Source organism: Oncorhynchus mykiss, chromosome 4, assembly GCF_013265735.2.
Source record: "Oncorhynchus mykiss isolate Arlee chromosome 4, USDA_OmykA_1.1, whole genome shotgun sequence".
In the NCBI taxonomy this organism is placed as follows: domain Eukaryota; kingdom Metazoa; phylum Chordata; class Actinopteri; order Salmoniformes; family Salmonidae; genus Oncorhynchus; species Oncorhynchus mykiss.
In genome coordinates, this window is record NC_048568.1 from 30223490 (window position 1) to 30244417 (window position 20928).

Here is a 20928-nt window from a genome sequence, read left to right on the forward strand (position 1 = left end):
GAGTGTTTGGTGTGGAGGGCTCTTTCCTAACTTATTTTCTTGATTCTTTCCTTTCTTTTCTTAAAATGTTTATTTTCTAAGATGGAGGGTTGATGCACTGTTTGTTTTAGCGGTACCCACTGTTTTTTTTAAGTTAGGGAGGAAAAGGACAGAGTTTTAGTTTACTGGGGTTTTTAAAGGCTTGGTGTGCGTGATGGCTTCACAGCCTAGTGCGGAGAAGACACTGCCGTTATGGCATGGATTCAGGTGTGTTCCTTAAGGTGGAGGAGGTTCTGCTAGTGGAATATTTGTAAGGGGTGTGTTGGTGTCAATTTCTCCTCTTTCTACCCCCTCGACCAGGGACGTAGTTGTAAATTTGCCTCTGTTTATTACGGATGATCAAATCAGGAAAGAGCTGAGTCGTTTTGGTAAGTTTGCTAGTGGGTTACGTGTACTGTCTGCAGGTTTTCAGGCAGATGCTGTCAAGCATGTTGTTTCGTTCCGGAGGCAAGTATTCATGTTACTGAATAACAATGAGCAACAGCTGAACGTGCATTTTAAAGTGAGGCATGGGGAGGGGCTCTACGCAGGGTTTGCCAGCACAAATAGTCTACGGTGCTTTGAGTGTGGGGATTTGGGGCATAAGAGCTTTGCATGCCCACATAAAGGCCATAGACAAGATGAGGGTACAAGCGCCAGTGGGGGAAATCGAGGTCAACGTGCAAGGGGCCATGAGACGCAGGCAGCAGAGGCTGGGCCTAGTCATGCTACAGAGAGTGGGGTAGATGAGGCTGGGTCTAGTCAGGCTATAGATGGTGGGGTAGTTGAGGCTGGGTCTAGTCATGTTATGCTAGTGGATGAGGAGAGTATTGTGGGGAAGGGGAAGCAACAAGGGGGGTTGGAGGACTGTGTCATGTGGAAGAGGAAAAAGGGGGAGAAGAAAGGAACCTTTGCCTGGTGCTGGTAGTGAGGCCCCGACTAGAGAGAAAGGGCGGGTGGTCAGGATGGGAGATAGAGATGAGGAGGAGGAAGGTGAGTCTGAGGAAGAGGACGATGAGGAGGATTTATTTTAAGACTCCTCCTCAATGGGTTCAGAGCTGACAGCCAGTCAGTATATGGTGAGGGAACTGTCAAGGTTCCTGAATGAGAAGAAGGGAAAAAGTTAATCTTGAGGATTTTCTTTGCGATCTGGTAAAGTTTTTTGATAGAAAAATTACATACTTACCTGATTTGTTGGATATTTAACAATTACTGTATTTACTTAACAAGCAGTAAGATATTCATGTGCTGGTAATGCCGTGTTTTATGGTCTCCACTCTAGCATGCTGTAGCTAATCCGGGCGTATGGTTTTACTAGAGATAGCTTGAGATGGATATCTTAGTGATAAAAACCAATAGCCACATTCCATTCTATGATTAGTGGTGCATGTGAGACATATGTCTCCGGTCTGATTGAGCCTGCATTCCATAGACAAGATGTTTAGCCGGGGAAGAGAGAGCCTGGAGGAGCAGAACAAAGGCCTCAGTATTCCTAATTATCCTGCAATGTGGGAAAACAACACCAGAGGCAGATGACCAGGAGATGAACCCAGAGTGTCTAATGATGGACCTTAGTCTGCATGGGAAGGGTGGAGACAGCAATGACAGAATTTTTAGGTCTACTATATATACACACAACTCTGCATTTCTGTAAAAGTTAAGCACTCGGTCCGACAGTCAAGACTGTTGGATTGACGGCTTCATTATTGCAATAATTAATCAATATTAAATAAAGATGATTGTTTGAAGAAATGACCAAGTCTCTCTCAGTACTGAATTTCCATGACAGTTTGTAAGGGCATGGTGTCCTCTCACCCAGGAAACGGTTTAGGTTGAGGAAGTGGGTCACAACAGTGCGTAAAGGTCTACCTTCAGACGTTGTTTATATGAATAGTTTATTTCCGGCACTGGGGCCTTTTGAGCTTTGCTATTGGTCTCTTTCTTTGATGGCTTTTCTCCCACTTCTTATGGAGACTCTTTGGGTAGGATAGCTCAATATAAATGGTGCCAGAGATGCGGGAAAGAGGAGTGCGTTGGGTGAATATGTAAAACAAAAGAAAGTATAGGTGTTGTTTCTGCAGGGGACCCATAGTGATGTGGTGAATTAAGTCAATTGGGGGCTCTGGCGGAAAGGGGCAAGTGTGCTGAGCCATGGGACAACTGTTAGTGCAGGGGTGGCAGTCCTTTTTGTATCTGGTCTGTCTGTAAAAATGTGCTCCTCAAAGGAGGTGTGTAGGGGTTGTCGTGGCAGAATCATAATTATTTAGGTAACATTGATAAATAATATGTTTTATTAATTTTCATAAGTATGCTTATGTAGGAAAGTTACTTGGGCCCCAGAGAGGGGAGAGGTCAGGCTTGTCTTCTTATGGGAATGTGTCTGTAACTATTGTATGTCCTCTCTGAGGTTGCCCTTATCTTGATTTAGTATATGGCCTAGGAGGCTCACTGTCTTTTCTGATCTTGTCCAGGAGGGAGTGTATTTGAGATGGGAGTATCTAGAATTGACAATTGATATATGCTATTGGATGAGGTAATGTTTTCGTCCTAAGTGGTACCAAGAACGAGATAAGAACTTTGTTTAGGAGACCAAACTGAACAATAATTTATAGCTAATGCTATCTAGCTATGGGATACTCCTCTTTCAAGTAAAAGGTTATTTGTGTAATGTTCCTAAGATCTGTTATTCGTCATGTGAGTTGAGATGGGTGTGTCTTGGATATAAATGATACTAAGAACTGTTTTGTAAGCACTCTGAGAGAATTCATTTATAGACACTGAATTGATCTGAGAGTCACTGGGCTATGGTGAAGCTCATAAATAATTAAATATGGACTTTATAATATACTCTGACTTGTCTGTGGTTTGCTCTCTCATTATTTGGTAATACATGACATTTCCACAACAGGGGACACTGCTTATAGTACCGCTTGCCATGCGGTAGTAAAGAGAACAGTCTATGACTGAGGTGGCTGTGGTGTTTTACAATTTTTAGGGCCTTCCTCTGACACCGCCTGGTGTAGAGGTCCTGGATGGCAGGCAGCTTAGCCCCAGTGATGTATTGGGCCGTACACACTACCCTCTGTAGTGCCTTGCAGTCGGAGGCAGAGCAATTGCCATACCAGGCAGTGATGCTCTCAATGTTGCAGCTGTAGAACCTTTGAGGATCTGAAGACCCATGCCAAATCTTTTTAGTTTCCTGAGGGGGAAAAGGCTTTGTCGTGCTCTCTTCATGACTATCTTGGTGTGTTTGGACCATTCTAGTTTGTTGGTGATGTGGACACCAAGGAACATGAAGCTCTCAACCTGCTCCACTACAGCCCCATCATTGAGAATGGGGGCGTGCTCAGGTCCTCCTTTCCTGTAGTCCACAATCATCTCCTTAGTCTTGCTTATGTTGAGGGATAGGTTGTTATTCTGGCACCGCCAGGTCTCTGACCTCCTCCCTATAGGCTGTCTTGTCGTTGTAGGTGATCAGGCCTACCACTGTTGTGTTGTCTGCAAACTTAATGATGGTGTTGGAGTTGTGCCTGGGTGAACAGGGAGTACAGGAGGGGACGGAGCACTCACCCCTGGGGGGGATCCAGTTTTGAGAATCAGCGTGGCAGATGTGTTGCAGCCTACCCTCACCACCTGGGGGCGGCCCGTCAGGAAGTCCAGGATCCAGTTGCAGAGGGAGGTGTTTAGTCCCAGGATCCTTAGCTTAGTGATGAGCTTTGAGGGCACTATGGTGTTGAACGCTGAGCTGTAGTCAATGAATAGCATTCTCACACAGATGTTCCTTTTGTCCAGGTGGGATAGGGCAGTGTGGAGTGCAATAGAAATTGCATCATCTGTGGATCTGTTTGGGCAGTATGCAAATTGGAGTGGGTCTAGGGTTTCTGGGATAATAGTATTGATGTGATTCATTACCAGCCTTTTAAAGCACTTCATGGCTACAGACGTGAGTGCTACGGGTCTCTAGTCATTTAGGCAGGTTGCCTTCATGTTCTTGGGCACAGGGATAGTAGTGGTCTGTTTGAAACATGTTGGTATTACAGACTCAATCACGGACATGTTGAAAATGTCAGTGAAGACACGTGCCAGTTGGTCAGCACATGCCCGGAGCACACCTCCTGGTAATCCGTCTGGCCCCGAAGCCTTGTGAATGTTGACCTGTTTAAAGGTCTTACTCACGTCAACTATGGAGAGCGTGATCACACAGTTGTCCGGAACAGCTAATGCTCTCATGCATGCCTCAGTGTTGCTTGCCTCGAAGCCAGCATAGAATGATTTAGCTTGTCTGGTAGGCTCGTGTCACTGGGCAGCTTGCGGCTGTGCTTCCCTTTGTAGTCTGTAATAGTTTACAAGTCCTTCCACATAAGACAAGCATCAGAGCTGGTGTAGTACAATTCGTTCTTATCCCTGTATTGACGCTTTGCCTATTTGATGGTTCTTTGCAGGGCATAGCAGGATTTCTTATTATTTCTTATGAGTCCCGCACTTGAAAGTGTCAGTTCTACCCTTTAGCTCAGTGCGAATGTTGCCTGTAATCCATGGCTTCTGGTTGGGGTATGTACGTACGGTCACTGTGGGGATGACGTCCTCGATGCACTTATTGATAAAGCCAGTGACTGATGTGGTGTACTCCTCAATGCCATCGGAAGATTCCCGGAACAGTATACAGCGCTCTCATCCTCAGAGGCTAGGAGAGTTTTAGGGGAACTATAACGTAGTATTAGTGAGATGGAGGTAGAGCTAATGGGGCAAGGCAATGTAGGCCTCCAGGCTAATTTAGCTGAATAACGTAGGGACCTGGGCAGTTTTTTCAGGTTAAAGCAAAGGGAGCACTTGTAAGAGCTAGGTTTTCCATGCTCAAGGAGATGGATGCTCCCAGCTACTTGTTCTTTGGTTTGGAAAGAGAGTGGGGAAGACAAGTGTATGCATTGTCTACGTCTTTCGGATGGGCGGGTGACCTCTGTGGTGGGGGAGATGCGGGAGCGGACTGTGGAGTTCTATACTGTATAGGGCAGAACTGTGTGATCCTATGTGTGCTCAGGTTTTGTTTGCAGAACTCCCTAAGCTCTCTCTGGCACATAGGGATGAAATAGACATTGCCCTGTTGTCCCATGAACTGGCAGAGGCTGTAACTCAGATGCCCCCCAGCCGTGCACCGGGGGTTGATGGTCTCACAGTGGAGTTTTGTAAAACAATCAGGGGAATAATTGGACTGGATATCTTTTGCGTGTTGTGTGAGTGCGTCGGGGTAGGAGATGTCAGCTGAAGGGAACCAACATGCGCGCTGCTGAGGAGAGCTGGTGGATTAGGGTTGGACCGGCAGCTCTTCCTCATGAAGCTGCAGAGTCTGAGTACAGCAGGTCTCTCAGACTTTTACTCTGCAGGGCTGAGGGCCTGGCAGCTGCTAAGGCCCACATGAGAAGGGGATGTGGAGCCTGGGCTGTGGGTGTGGGAGGAGCCTATCTTCCTCAACCCAGCCATCCCTTTGAAATTGGTTCAGTGGCTACGCTGCAGAGGCAACTGATGGCAATGGGTTTACTAAGGCTGGGTGACCTACAACTGCTGGGAGAAGAGGGGTGGAAAACCCTGGAAATCCTGGCACAACAAACAGGACTAACATCTCTTGCTGGAGAGATTCCTGGAGGAGGTCCAGGAGGCACTGTCTGGGGGATGGAGGGAGGCAGGGAGGTAAGGAGGGAGGGGGGGTGCAGGGAGAGAAGGAGGGATGAAGGGGATGGAGGGAGAAGGGGACTCGGCTGGCGATCAATCTGAGCAAATTGGAAATGTCAAGGCCTGCTCAACCTCAGCTGAGCTCTGGAACTGCTCTAATCTCCCCACTGACCCCCCTCACCCACCTCCTTTCCTTCCTCAGTCCCACTTCCTCCCTCTCTCCCCCCTTCACACATTCCAGATGTTCGGAGCCAACCGCACCTGGCAACTCCCACATTCCACTAGGGTAGGCTAAGCATACTAGTCTCCACAGTGTAGGTGTGTGTGTATGTGAGCGTGAATGTCTGCTTGTGTGTGTGTGTGTATATGCACACGTGTGCGTAGCTAACTCAACAATATCCCTCATCTTGATGCTAACTCTAGCACAGCCCTTTGTCAAGATGGATGATACAGTAGCTAGCTCCCTCCATGTCAGTTCGCTCTCTTGTTTGATGCAGGACAATGATGTTTCAATAGCAGTTGTCTCATACAGCAAAGGGACTCACTTTAGAGCTCTTCACAGCAAACACTTTCTCTGCAGGCTTCATTAGGGACACTAAGAGACAATGAGAAGGTAATGTAAGAGGTGAAGTAATACCCCATTATCAGTAGAGAGGAGACCAGAGACCACACGATTATCAGTATAGAGGAGACCAGACTATTATCAGTAAAGAGGAGACCAGACTATTATCAGTAAAGAGGAGACCAGACTATTATCAGTAAAGAGACCAGACTATTATCAGTAAAGAGACCAGACTATTATCTGTAAAGAGACCAGACTATTATCAGTAAAGAGACCAGACTATTATCAGTAAAGAGGAGGCCAGACTATTATCAGTAAAGATGAGACCAGACTATTATCAGTAAAGATGAGACCAGAGACTATTACGTCCTACTCCCTCCCTCTCTACCCTGATGTAGTCTACTACTACCCCCCTGTTAGACTGATAGGCTTCACTGTGGAGACTTGAGTTGTATATACACACACACATGTGGACGCACACACACACACTGGAGAGTACAAGCCCAGTAGAGGACATAGCTGGTACTGCTTCACTGCCAGGGGTCCAATCTTACTTCCCCCTTGCGCACACACACACACACACACACACACACACACACACACACACACACACACACACACACACACACACACACACACACAGAGAGAGTCTGGGAGCAGAGCATTAGTAGCAGAGTACCTCTTCACTGGGAGACAGGAAATGGTTGTAGACGTGGATGCGTTCAGATAAACATCTCCTCTCTGAAACTACATCAAAAAGATGTCATCAAGGCAAATGGTGGCTACTTTGAAGAATCTCAAATATAACATCTATTTTGATTTGTTTAACACTTTTTTGGTTACTATATGATTCCATATGTGTTATTTCATAGTGTTGATGTCTTCACTATAATTCTACAATGTAGAAAATAGTAAAAATAAAGAAAAAACATTGAATGAGTTTGACTGGTACTGTGCACTGGACAAAATAAAGGTTCTTAAATGGTTCCTCGTTAGCTCTTAAGGTGCCTTGGAGATCTCTTGCCTGATAAAGAACCTTTGAGTCTACGGTTCTTCAGAATTCTATAAGGTTCTTGAAATGTTTGGATACCTGCAAATAAGTCCCTTTCATGGCACACAGGACATTGGTCAGTGTTTTAACTAGTGTTGATTTTTCAGTGTAACAATTCTAGTGTTTATTCAATAGTTAAATTCATACTGTAAAGAGTTATATTATCACTCAGTGGTGTAAAAGAACCCCAGTGTTAATAACCAGAGTTGAACCAAAACCATGCACATCAGTATCATATTTCCCAGCATGCTCTTTTGCAGGTTGATTTTTAGAATTGTTTGTTTAAACGCCTATTTTTTGCATGTACATTGATTGATTAATTAATCTTATGCACCTCAAATTTAAATAACATACAGTTTTCTAAACTAATCTAATCTGTTACTTGAACTTGAAACCCATTACTGAATGGGTTGTTTAAGTTTAGATGTTTAAGGTACTCTAATATCTTAGTCTTCCCAACCCTGGCAGTCATTTTGAGTGCAGATTTGTGGGAGAATAACATTTCTAAATGTTGGATATCCACAATAGGAAATACACATCACTTTGCAAACCAGCATAATGTGACTTGCAGGCAAATTATGAGTTGCATATCATTGTATTAGAGTAAAACTAGGCCTTATAAAATATGTATTGTATTGTCTTAAATAATACAAGTGTTATGACAACATATTCACTTTGGATCTCACTTGGTGAAGGCCACAGGACTGCAACAACTGTGTCTCTGTCACTAGCAAACACAGTCATGGGTGACAATAGTAACTCACTTCAAGGGCACCCTGCGAACTATGCAAATGAGGCTTAAATCCCTACAGAAGGGCTATTCAATTTCGGTCTTGGAGGGATCAAACATTTCTGATTTTGGATTTTTGTATGGTTTTTCAAAGAACAATCCCATTTCTGGCTCTTTCAGGTTATGTAGATATAGGACTCGTTTTACTGTGGATATAGATACTTTTGTACCTGTTTCCTCCAGCATCTTCTACATTTTAGAATAATAGTGAATTCATCACAACTATGAAATAAAACATATTGAATCAGTTAACAAATTCTTATTTACAAGGACAGCCTACTCCTTCCTCCCTGTTGGGGAATTGAGCCCAGGTCTGCCACGTGCCCGCACGACACAGGGATTCTTTAGCTAAATAGTCCAGCACTGTAGCCTACTCTCCCCAAATTTTATCAGCATATCGATTGCGCAACCAGGGGAGGAAAGACCTTGGACCATTGTTACTCTAACTTCCGCGACGCATATAAGGCCCTGCCCCGCCCCCCTTTCGGAAAAGCTGACCACGACTCCATTTTGTTGATCCCTGCCTACAGACAGAAACTAAAACAAGAGGCTCCCACGCTGAGGTCTGTCCAACGCTGGTCCGACCAAGCTGACTCCACACTCCAAGACTGCTTCCATCACGTGGACTGGGAGATGTTTCGTATTGCGTCAGATAACAACATTGACGAATACGCTGATTCGGTGTGCGAGTTCATTAGAACGTGCGTTGAAGATGTCGTTCCCATAGCAACGATTAAAACATTCCCTAACCAGAAACCGTGGATTGATGGCAGCATTCGTGTGAAACTGAAAGCGCGAACCACTGCTTTTAATCAGGGCAAGGTGTCTGGTAACATGACCGAATACAAACAGTGCAGCTATTCCCTCCGCAAGGCTATCAAACAAGCTAAGCGCCAGTACAGAGACAAAGTAGAATCTCAATTCAACGGCTCAGACACAAGAGGCATGTGGCAGGGTCTACAGTCAATCACGGACTACAGGAAGAAACCCAGCCCAGTCACGGACCAGGATGTCTTGCTCCCAGGCAGACTAAATAACTTTTTTGCCCGCTTTGAGGACAATACAGTGCCACTGACACGGCCTGCAACGAAAACATGCGGTCTCTCCTTCACTGCAGCCGAGGTGAGTAAGACATTTAAACGTGTTAACCCTCGCAAGGCTGCAGGCCCAGATGGCATCCCCAGCCGCGCCCTCAGAGCATGCGCAGACCAGCTGGCCGGTGTGTTTACGGACATATTCAATCAATCCCTATACCAGTCTGCTGTTCCCACATGCTTCAAGAGGGCCAGCATTGTTCCTGTTCCCAAGAAAGCTAAGGTAACTGAGCTAAATGACTACCGCCCCGTAGCACTCACATCCGTCATCATGAAGTGCTTTGAGAGACTAGTCAAGGACCATATCACCTCCACCCTACCTGACACCCTAGACCCACTCCAATTTGCTTACCGCCCAAATAGGTCCACAGACGATGCAATCTCAACCACACTGCACACTGCCCTAACCCATCTGGACAAGAGGAATACCTATGTGAGAATGCTGTTCATCGACTACAGCTCGGCATTCAACACCATAGTACCCTCCAAGCTCGTCATCAAGCTCGAGACCCTGGGTCTCGACCCCGCCCTGTGCAACTGGGTACTGGACTTCCTGACGGGCCGCCCCCAGGTGGTGAGGGTAGGCAACAACATCTCCTCCCCGCTGATCCTCAACACTGGGGCCCCACAAGGTTGCGTTCTGAGCCCTCTCCTGTACTCCCTGTTCACCCACCACTGCGTGGCCACGCACGCCTCCAACTCAATCATCAAGTTTGCGGACGACACAACAGTGGTAGGCTTGATTACCAACAACGATGAGACGGCCTACAGGGAGGAGGTGAGGGCCCTCGGAGTGTGGTGTCAGGAAAACAACCTCACACTCAACGTCAACAAAACTAAGGAGATGATTGTGGACTTCAGGAAACAGCAGAGGGAACACCCCCCTATCCACATCGATGGAACAGTAGTGGAGAGGGTAGCAAGTTTTAAGTTCCTCGGCATACACATCACAGACAAACTGAATTGGTCCACTCACACAGACAGCATCGTGAAGAAGGCGCAGCAGCGCCTCTTCAACCTCAGGAGGCTGAAGAAATTCGGCTTGTCACCAAAAGCACTCACAAACTTCTACAGATGCACAATCGAGAGCATCCTGGCGGGCTGTATCACCGCCTGGTATGGCAACTGCACCGCCCTCAACCGTAAGGCTCTCCAGAGGGTAGTGAGGTCTGCACAACGCATCACCGGGGGCAAACTACCTGCCCTCCAGGACACCTACACCACCCGATGTCACAGGAAGGCCATAAAGATCATCAAGGACATCAACCACCCGAGCCACTGCCTGTTCACCCCGCTATCATCCAGAAGGCGAGGTCAGTACAGGTGCATCAAAGCTGGGACCGAGAGACTGAAAAACAGCTTCTATCTCAAGGCCATCAGACTGTTAAACAGCCACCACTAACACTGAGTGGCTGCTGCCAACACACTGACACTGACTCAACTCCAGCCACTTTAATAATGGGAATTGATGGGAAATGATGTAAATATATCACTAGCCACTTTAAACAATGCTACCTTATATAAATGTTACTTACCCTACATTATTCATCTCATACGCATACGGATATACTGTACTCTATAGCATCGACGGTATCCTTATGTAATACATGTATCACTAGCCACTTTATACTATACTATGCCACTTTGTTTACATACTCATCTCATTTGTACATACTGTACCCGATACCATCTACTGTATCTTGCCTATGCTGCTCTGTACCATCACTCATTCATATATCCTTATGTACATATTCTTTATCCCCTTACACTGTGTACAAGACAGTAGTTTTGGAATTGTTAGTTAGATTACTTGTTATTACTGCATTGTCGGAACTAGAAGCACAAGCATTTCGCTACACTCGCATTAACATCTGCTAACCATGTGTATGTGACAAATAAAATTTGATTTGATTTGATTTGATTTGACCATCACGTTGTACAGAGCCATATTTTCCGTTCCATCCATTACGTTTTTCTTGAAATAGAAACACCATAATATTAATCAAATTAATTAAGTAACATTTCTTAAAATCAGTCCCATATACTATGTTCTTACAAAAAAGGTTTTCAATTCTCTAGTACAGCCACTAATGGAAGCTATCAAATGCTTCTCAAAGATGCCCTCTGTTGGTCAAACTAGCACTAACTAGCATTAATGGTACCAGTGGTTGGCACTTAAATAACGTGCCATAGAATTCTGCGGCACCACGCAAGCTGTGCTGCAGTGCGCTGCAACTTTTAAAGGATGAACCACTGTAGATGCCCAATGAGCTTTTTGTGTTTTTGGCACCCCCTTGAGTACAAAGCCGGAAATAGTGTATATCCCGGGATGAAAGGAGGATGGTATGATGATATGCAAATCTGAATAACACCAAACCCTATTTGTGGATCACCACCTGGATTCAGGTCTTATGTAGTAAAATGTGCTTTTTTGCAGATGTTTACTGACACCAGCCATATTGTTGTACACACGTTACGTAATGTTAGCTAACGAGCCATCCAGCTAACATAAGTTAATTAAACAACAATGAACAAAGAGTCAACAATGCCTAACATTAAGCTCTAACTAGTGAAGCAAACAGCTCTGGGAAATAAATAATAACCTCCGCTAGAGAGCCAACCAGCTAACATTAGCTAGCTAGCTAACAGTACACTTTAGCTTAAGACATATAGCTAGCTAGCTAGGTAAACAATCAACCTAGCTAGGTAAACAACGTTTAAGATCACACATGTCACGTAACGTTAGCTAACGAGCCAGCCATCTAATGTTAGCTGGTTAAACAACAATGAACAGCTTGCCAACAATGCCACAGTGCTGGGAACTAACCAACCAGGTCCGATCTTAGCTAGCTAAAATTAGGCTCTAAATAGAAAAGTAAATGTCTCTGGGAAAGAAATAATAACGTCAGCTAGAGAGCCAGACAGCTAACGTTAGCTAGCTAGCTAACAGTACAGTTTAGTTTTAAATGAAACCACTTTCAGTCAAAATTAGAAATGTGTAATATCTGAAAATGTAGCTAGCTAACGCTAGACTATCTGTCCTGTATACATCATCATGTATGATGCTGGACGCATCTCCCTGTCCCTGCCATACTACGGTTGCCCTTAGCTTGAAGATGCAATCCGGAGACAGGTGTTTTCTCCATCTCTTTAGCTATTATACTCTAGTTCCACTGATATCAAAACTTGATCCTCCAGAAAATGGGGAGCAACACTTATGCAATTGCACAACACAATACATAAAAAAATGCCGCGTTCGACACGATTACCGACATAGACTGACGAGCTCAAATAGACAGAAGCCTTGAATATGGCAGACCAATCCTAACTCCTCTCTCGGCATGTCCAGCCCACTCATTATCTCAGCCAATCATGGCTAGTGGGAAGGTTGTTCGCTTTTTCTGTGGCTTAACCAACAAGGTTCGTAATTTAACAATTTAATTAGTATTTACAGATGGCATACAAGTTTGTTATTAAGGCACATGAAAGTTCACATGTTCGAGAAGGCATTCCTGTCAATTTTTTTTATTTTGATCCCCAAAATATTTTTTACATTCAAACAGCTCTCCTGTGAAGTCGTGACTTGCGACATATGTCCAGTTTCCTGAATCAGGTCACATTTGGTTCCAACTTGCGCTTTGATTTTTAAGAGTGTACATCTTCTTAAAGGGAAAAACATAAAGCCATCAATCAAAATTATGGATCTTATAATGGATCCAATATCCAGAATAATGGATCTAATATGGATGATTACGACATGAAGCTATGAGATTAGAAAAATAGTCACTGGAGAGAAGCCTCTGACTCAATCATGTATTGATGAGAGAATACAGAGAATACAAGGAACATGTCCTTTGTTTGTGACTTGCTGTTATGTGTTGGAGGGAAAAAGACTGACATGTTCTTCTTACCGATGTGTTTTCCGTACATGTGGAAGAAGAAGCCGAAGCAGTATGCCGGGGGATTGGTGATGCCGTACGGGTTCTTGGGCGCCACGTTGAAGAAAGGACTGACCAGCCTTGCTACCTCACCCTCCTTCCGAGGCCGGGATGTCTCGATGTACATGTAGAAACCTGTAGGGTAGAGAGAACAACACCAGAGGGCCAGGCTGTATTTAGGACCCAATGAGAGCTCTGTTGTTTGTAGACATGACTCTTAATAAATCCTGTTGGGGCAAAGGGGGCACAAGGAGTTCCCTGAAGGGAACACGCCCTCCCATTCAGCTGATAAAAATATTATTTAGAAATATTTAACTTTCACACATTAACAAGTCCAATACAGCAAATGAAAGATAAACATCTTGTTAATCTACCCACCGTGTCCGATTTTTAAAATGTTTTACAGCGAAAACACAACATATATTTATGTTAGATGACCACCAAATTCAAAAACACACAGAGCAATACTTCACAGTCATAAAAGCATAAATATAGATAAAATGAATCACTAACCTTTGATTATCTCCATCAGATGACACTCATAGGACATCATGTTATACATGTATTGTGTGTATTGTGTGTATTTTGTTCGATAATGTGCATATATATATCATGGGCACATGATATAGAGGATGTATGGGCACATGATATAGAGGATGTATGGGCACATGATATAGAGGATGTATGGGCACATGATATAGAGGATGCATGGAACAAGCCCTCAATATTTTAGAATCGTTTGGGATGAAAATGGCGTCTCCATCCAGCTACGAGTGAAACAGTGGAAGTCAATTTCCACTAAAGACCTCTCCTCTAACCAGACACTAACCAGAGGGCAGAGGGGACAGAATAGATGGCCATATCTCAGATCTGAAACCTTCATGGGAGAAGCAGCAGTGAAACGAACCTTCCCCGCACATGGCCCGAGTCTCATTCCAGACTCAAACTACAGTCCCACTTTGGGTCTAGGATGGTTAAAAACCTTCATACCCTCCAGCTAAAATCAAATAGAATTTCTTCTCTTTGTTGAATTTGATATCAGATAATTGCAGCCCCTTAGGACTGGTGGCTGGTAATGAAATGCTGGACAGTTTCAACTAATTACAGTGATTAAAGCCAGTATATTATTTACTACTTCAGCTGCTGGTGCTACTAGAGCTGTCCATTCCTGTAAAGACCAGATCAATGCTCACTCTCCCTCGGGACTGACACACAGGCCAACTGCCACCGTTTCTTGCTGAGGTTGTGTGTCAGACTGTGAAACGAATTTGCCTGTGTTTACACTGTATCAATCTCTCATATTGAACACTAGCAGGCAACTCTGTCAGGCACTGTCCCCATGGAAACCAGAGAGAGAGAGGATGGGATATATATATATATATATATATATACACAAGTGGAGGACAGAGGAGCCTCTGAAAGAAGAAGTTACAGGTCTGTGAGAGCGAGAAATCCTGCTTGTTTGTAGGTGACCAAATACTTATTTTCCACCATAATTTGCAAATAAATTCATAAAGAATCCTACAATGTGATTTTCTGGATTTTTTAAATGTATTTTGTCTGTCATAGTTGAAGTGTACCTATGATGAAAATTACAGGTCTCTCTCATCTTTTTAAGTGGGAGAACTTGCACAATTGGTGGCTGACTAAATACTTTTTTGCCCCACTGTATATATATCTATATATATATAGAGAGAGAGAGTTGAGAGAGAGAGAGGATACACGCAGAGAGAGAGATGACTACCATGAAAGTGAGAGTGTTTAATTCTTGGCGCTACCCATCCCGTTAGCGGGATCATTTTCGTCAGCAACCGCTGAATAGCATAGCACCACAGTCAAATAATATTACTAAAAAATATTCATATTCATGAAATCACAAGTGCAATATTGCAAAACACAGTCTAGCCTTTTGTTAATCCACCTGTCATCTCAGATTTTGAAATTATGCTTTACAGCGAAAGCAATCCAAGCGTTTATGTAAGTTTATCGATAGCATAGCATAACATCATGTACACTTAGCATCAGGAAGCTTGTTTGTTGCATGTTCCATTGTGTTGATATTGACAAGTGTTATTGATTGGCCGCGTGTAGTGAGTGTTGTTTATACAGTACTGAGTTGTACTGAGTTGACTACCAGGGTCAAGACTAAAATATTACTCAGAAAGACCTGGAAGCCAACCGTACCAATACGCTGTGAAAGAACATGCGTCACAAACAGATACATGTAACATAGCTGAAGCCACCTGGAGTCGTAGCCAAACGCTTGCAAATAAGTGTCCAAAAATATTCTAACTAGTTAACCTGGCTAACATAGTTAACTGTGGGCAAAACAATTCCCATATGACCTTCTTTGTCGCATTGAAGATTCCCAAACACAGTGCACCTAAAATACTAATAACATCACAATAAAACATACAGTACAGTAGCTTTGTTTTCTTTCCTGGGTTTGCTCACCCTGTTTGGATCCGCTGCGGTCACCGCTAGGCCCGGTGTTGGGCGTGTACTTGGTGTCACGGGTGGCGGCGCTGTGTCTCGTCCAATCGAAGTCGTCGTTCTTGTCCTGTGTGAACATGCAGATGGGCTCCTCCTCAAAGCTGCAGTGGAACTCTCCTGAAGAGCGGATCAGAAATCCACTGTTACAGTCATCATTGGAATATAAACACTAGAACCTCATCATGTAATGTCTACAGTAGTAGATGAACGCTGCAGTAACTGTCATGGAGCACTGGTCGAGAAATGCTCTTATAATCATGTCCAAATGTAGGTACAAATCAGATGAGGCTATAGGAGGATGGGCTTATTGTAATGGCTGGAATGGAATGAATGGAACGATATCAAACACATCAAATATATGGAAACCACGTTTGACTCTGTTCCATTAATTCCATTCAAGATTTTACAATGAGCCCGTCCTACTATAGCTCCTCCCACCAGCCTCCTCTGGTACAGATGGAAATACTTGATAGAACCTTTTCATGGTGTTCACCATGACATTGGCTACTGAACCATGAATGAATGGCAGTGGTGCATTCTATATTATTATGTTGATCATGTGAATAAACACATCAGTCAATGGATACTGCTATGCTTGTCTACCAATGTGTGCACGACTAAGTCTCTGAGTCTGAGTTCACCCAATGAATGGCTTCAGATAGCTGACCATGAATCTAGTGGATCATGAATTACTGCTGTGCAATGCATTCTATAAGAGGACATACTGTTGAAGTTAATGATGTTTGAAATCAACACAGGCCGATGCATGTGTGTCTAACAATGAGAGAGCTATAGGTATATGCAAAAAAAAAAGGAAACACCAAAATAGTGTCTTAAAAGGCTGTTGGGTCACGACGAGCTGACAGAACAACTTCAATACTCCTTGGCTGTGTTTGAATACTCACACTAACCGCACTATTTGTGATATAAATTGAGTATGTAGTATGCTTATTGGTCATAGTATGCATTAAGTTAGTATGCCAAAAGTTGTACATCTATTCGTCAAAATTCAAAGTATACAAGCAGTGGACACCATTTCTGTGCATTCTAGGGCAAATTCTTCAGAAATGGGCGTGGCTTCACAACATTTTCAAATTTGAAGAAAATAACAGAAAATATTCAGCCGAAGTCCGACGAGCACAGATACAAATTTAAGTCCAAAAAGTGAATATTCATTGCTTTAACTAATTCAAACAAATGTTAAGAAAATATTGGGCAATGTAATAAAGAAGTAATTACTTTTCAAATAAGTTACAATTTGATAGCTACGCTAGCCTTACGAACCACATAGCATTACGGCAGTTGCTTGTATGTATTTATTTTATTTAACTAGGCAAGTCAGTTAAGAAGAAATTATTATTTACAATGACGGCCTACTGGGGAACAGTGGGTTAACTGCCTTGTTCGGGGGCAAAACCTTTTTACCTTGTCAGCTAGAGGATTCAATCCAACAACCTTTTGGTTACTGGCCCAACACTCTAACCAGTAGGCTACTTGCTTCCCCAATGTACTGGTATGTTAGCTAGCTACCTAATGTTAGTTTGCTACTAATACATCAAACGTTCCAGTATATTAACTATTCATAGTTGTGTGTGGTATGTCTGTCTCGAGCCGCATACAGTGTATCTCGTGCAGAGTTGAGCCATATAGGGTTTAACATAGGAATGGGCACAAATAATGAAACATCAAATACAAATAAGATTTCTAGCTGGTCATTTGTTATGCTAACAAGCTAGCAAGAAGTTGCATAGCAACAGCATCAATTTTCGGTAGACAGGCAAAGCGCTAGTACACTGAAAGAATACACTTTGTTTACAGTATACTAAAATTAACAAATAGTATATAGTATGTAGTGTATATACTCATTAAGTATGTAGTATACAGTATGTTAGTATGGGTATTCGAACACAGCTCTTTGCAGACATTCTACAAGTGTCTGGAACTCTTCTGGAGGGATATTTTGTGGATGGTGGTGAAAAACGCTGTACCAGGAGCCGCTCCAGAATCTCCCATAAGTTTTCAATTGGGTTGAGATCTGGTGACTGAGACATGCGCACACACACACACACACTTGATTTCCCCTTATGAATGATGTATTAACTCCCACAAAAATGTCCATTCATTATAAATTAAGATTCTACATCTGTAGGCCCTGTAGGTCTCTATCGACGGTTCTCTTAAAGAGATATGGTTGTCAAACTGTAATATAAAATAATATAATACGAAAACAACACGATATAACCAGGAGACATTTAGAAACAGAAGTGTCCTCAAAGAGTTGGTAAAAAGCAGCATTTAGATTCAGGACGTGGGGCCTTGTGATAAATATTCATTGATTTATTAAAAGGTAGCTGGAAGCAGTTTGAAGTGGCGACCTTGGTGGAGGCAGGAACTAGAGGCTTTACACAGGTAGTGGAGAAGCAGGCGTGGAAAGGAGGGGAGGAGGAGAGGGGGGAGAGAGAGAGATGAGAGAGAGAGAGGCGCGCACACACACACACACTCACAGAGGAGAGTGGCCCAGCTAAGACAGCCAGAGACAGAGAGAGGGGTCTCAGCTCTTGACTCCTCTCCCCTCCAGTGTCCAGATTTGCAGATCTAAATGGGGATCTGGCCCCCAGCATCTCTCTGCTAATGTCAATCCACTGTGAGCTAAACTACATGGACCTGAGCCTTAGTGGAGATGGACGGGGGATTGGGAGGGGAGGAGTGGAGTGGAGTGTAGGAGGACATAGAGGAGTAGGAGATGGAAAAGTGGAAGGAGGAGGAGTAGGAGGAAGGGGGGGTTGTAGGGGAGTAGTGAAGAGGTGTGCAGATTAGATATATTGTTTAGATAAGATTGGCTGCCATCTATAATCTATAGGGGGTTTGATAATGATGCTGGTAATAAATGATTATATTTGTATGTGCTAACTGCTAACCCAACACAATTACACAATACGCTTTAGCAAGCGAGTGTTTGTGAAGTAGGGAGATGTTAATGTGGAGGTTTTCCGTAAATTACATGGGACCTGATTAATGTGAGAACGTTGGAGAGAACACATAGAATGCATTAATGAGCACTATGCGCACACACACACACACGCACACGCACACACACATTCCACTGATATCCCCCATCCCACAGTTATAAAGTATATTACAGGAAAACTACTCAGCAGGATTCTGGCAGGGCTGCTCAGCTCTGCCTAGTTAAGGGTGGGAATGTCCTCATCATACTCTGAGACATGCTAAGTGATGTGAGAAACAAAACAAACAGTTACTTACTCAGGTGAGGGTTGACGGGAGCTGAAAATCAAAAGCGAGGTAGTCATTAGTAAACAATACAATAGTCTTCCATCATTTAAACAGCAGTTTGCTTACTCATATAGAAGGGTTTGGGTGTTGCCCTTGAGGTGTTGCGGAGTAATGGGACATAATGTCAAAAGGTACCGTTACACCCAAAACAGCACACAAACAGTGTTATGCAGCCTTCTAACCTGACATTTGTAATGATTGAACATTAGCAGCTGGTAAACTTTGAATTCTGTTTCCTGGTGGCCATTATCTCAACTTCTAATGACACATTCTCAGAGAGTACAATTATAGAGTTGAATTGGAAATGGAAATGTTTAATCAACTTTTAAATGGCATAACTGATAGAGAAATCATCTCCAGTGCAGCAGAGACAATCATTATCAGAGTAAAGATAGGAATGGATCCAAGAACAAATGAGACATTTGAAATAAAAGAGGATACAAATCTGTCCACACGGATGAGTGCACACACACACGCACACACACACACACACACACACACACACACACACACACACACACACACACACACACACACACACACACACACACACACACACACACACACACACACACACACACACACACACACACACACACACACACACACACACACACACACACACACACACACACACTTCCCCCTCTGTGCTATCTATTGTGTGAGACTGGGACTACTAAGAACAGCCAGACTGTTAATAATCTTAGATAAAACAGATGATCACTATTCCGTTAATTTGCCTTACTGATGTCCGTACCAAAGGCAACTTCCACTCACAAGCACCTTACATAAACGTTGAGGCATGTGAGACACAATGTTTCATCTCACTAATTTGTAGGAATAGCCTTTGTTGGTTGTGTTTTGACAAGGGCCAGGGCCCTCATTTATAAATCGTGCGTACGTACAAAATATACCCCAAAATTTGCTTGCACCAGTTTTCATGCAAAAGTTGGCGTTTATAAAAATGTTACTTGATGTGAGAATGTGCTTACGTCCCTGCAAACTTTAGACCATGCGCACACCCATCTGCTAGTGGATGAAATATTGTATTGCTAGTAGGGCTGTTAGGTGACCATATTTGTAACGGTTTTCTTCTTCCTTCTGACGAGGAGTATGAAATATCGGACCAATATGCAGCGTGGTAAGTGTTCGTCATATTTATTACACTGAACACAGAAAACAAACGAACAAAGAGAATAAAGGAAAACCGAAACAGTATGGTGAAAACACTGAAACGAAAAATAATCACCCACAACTCAAAATGGGAAAACAGGCTACCTAAGTATGTCTCTCAATCAGAGACAACGATAGACAGCTGCCTCTGATTGAGAACCATACCAGGCCAAACACATAGAAAAAGAAAGAATAGCCATCCACATCACACCCTGACCAAACTAAAAATAGAAACATACAAAGCAATCTACAGACAATATTTCCGCCACACCGGCGGTCACGAGTCATGACCGCATTCTAATTCCAAGTGACCATTTAGTCCCGGTAACTAGGCTTCTCCAAGCTTTGATGCTGCTGATGGTCATTACTAGTCTACCAAACTTGCTAACTCCCTGGTACTCAGCGCTCTATTGTCCCTCTAATCACTCTGACATCAATGCAAATTAATTTGAAAATCAAATCAAACTTTTCAAGGGTACCCATGAACTCATGTTGCGCACATATTTTTTCCCACTGCCCCTGTTCCCGAGACATGTGCATGATAATAGTCCATTTCAAATAAAATAAAAAAAATTCACACATATAATAAATAATATGTAAAGACAAGATTAAATCAAGAAGAGTCTGATGGGTGACAATATTAGCCTATCACTTGTGAATTATTATAATGATGCCCAGCTTGCGTGCACTAAGGCAAGAAACAGCGCATTACTTTTTTTGGCAACTTTTTCAAATCATAGTCGCACATCTCCTTAGCCTAGCCCACAGGCCTATATGTTTTGATAAGGTTTATATCACAACTAAAGTGGCCAAAAAACTTCTTAAAATGCTGCAAATTAATCAGCTTT

The 20928-nt window shown here is 43.3% G+C and overlaps 1 protein-coding gene across 1 annotated transcript in view; it reads right to left on the reverse strand.

Annotated features, from left to right (window-relative positions):
• LOC110522476 (MAM domain-containing glycosylphosphatidylinositol anchor protein 2) overlaps positions 1-20928 on the reverse strand; it is a 376091-nt gene that overhangs the window by 41351 nt on the left and 313812 nt on the right. Inside the window, exons 13-15 of the mRNA XM_021600903.2 lie at positions 18878-18898; positions 15575-15730; positions 13094-13255 (exon numbers count right to left, since the gene is read on the reverse strand). Coding sequence (XP_021456578.2) covers positions 13094-13255; positions 15575-15730; positions 18878-18898 — 339 coding nt within the window. The remainder of the gene's footprint in view (positions 1-13093; positions 13256-15574; positions 15731-18877; positions 18899-20928) is intronic.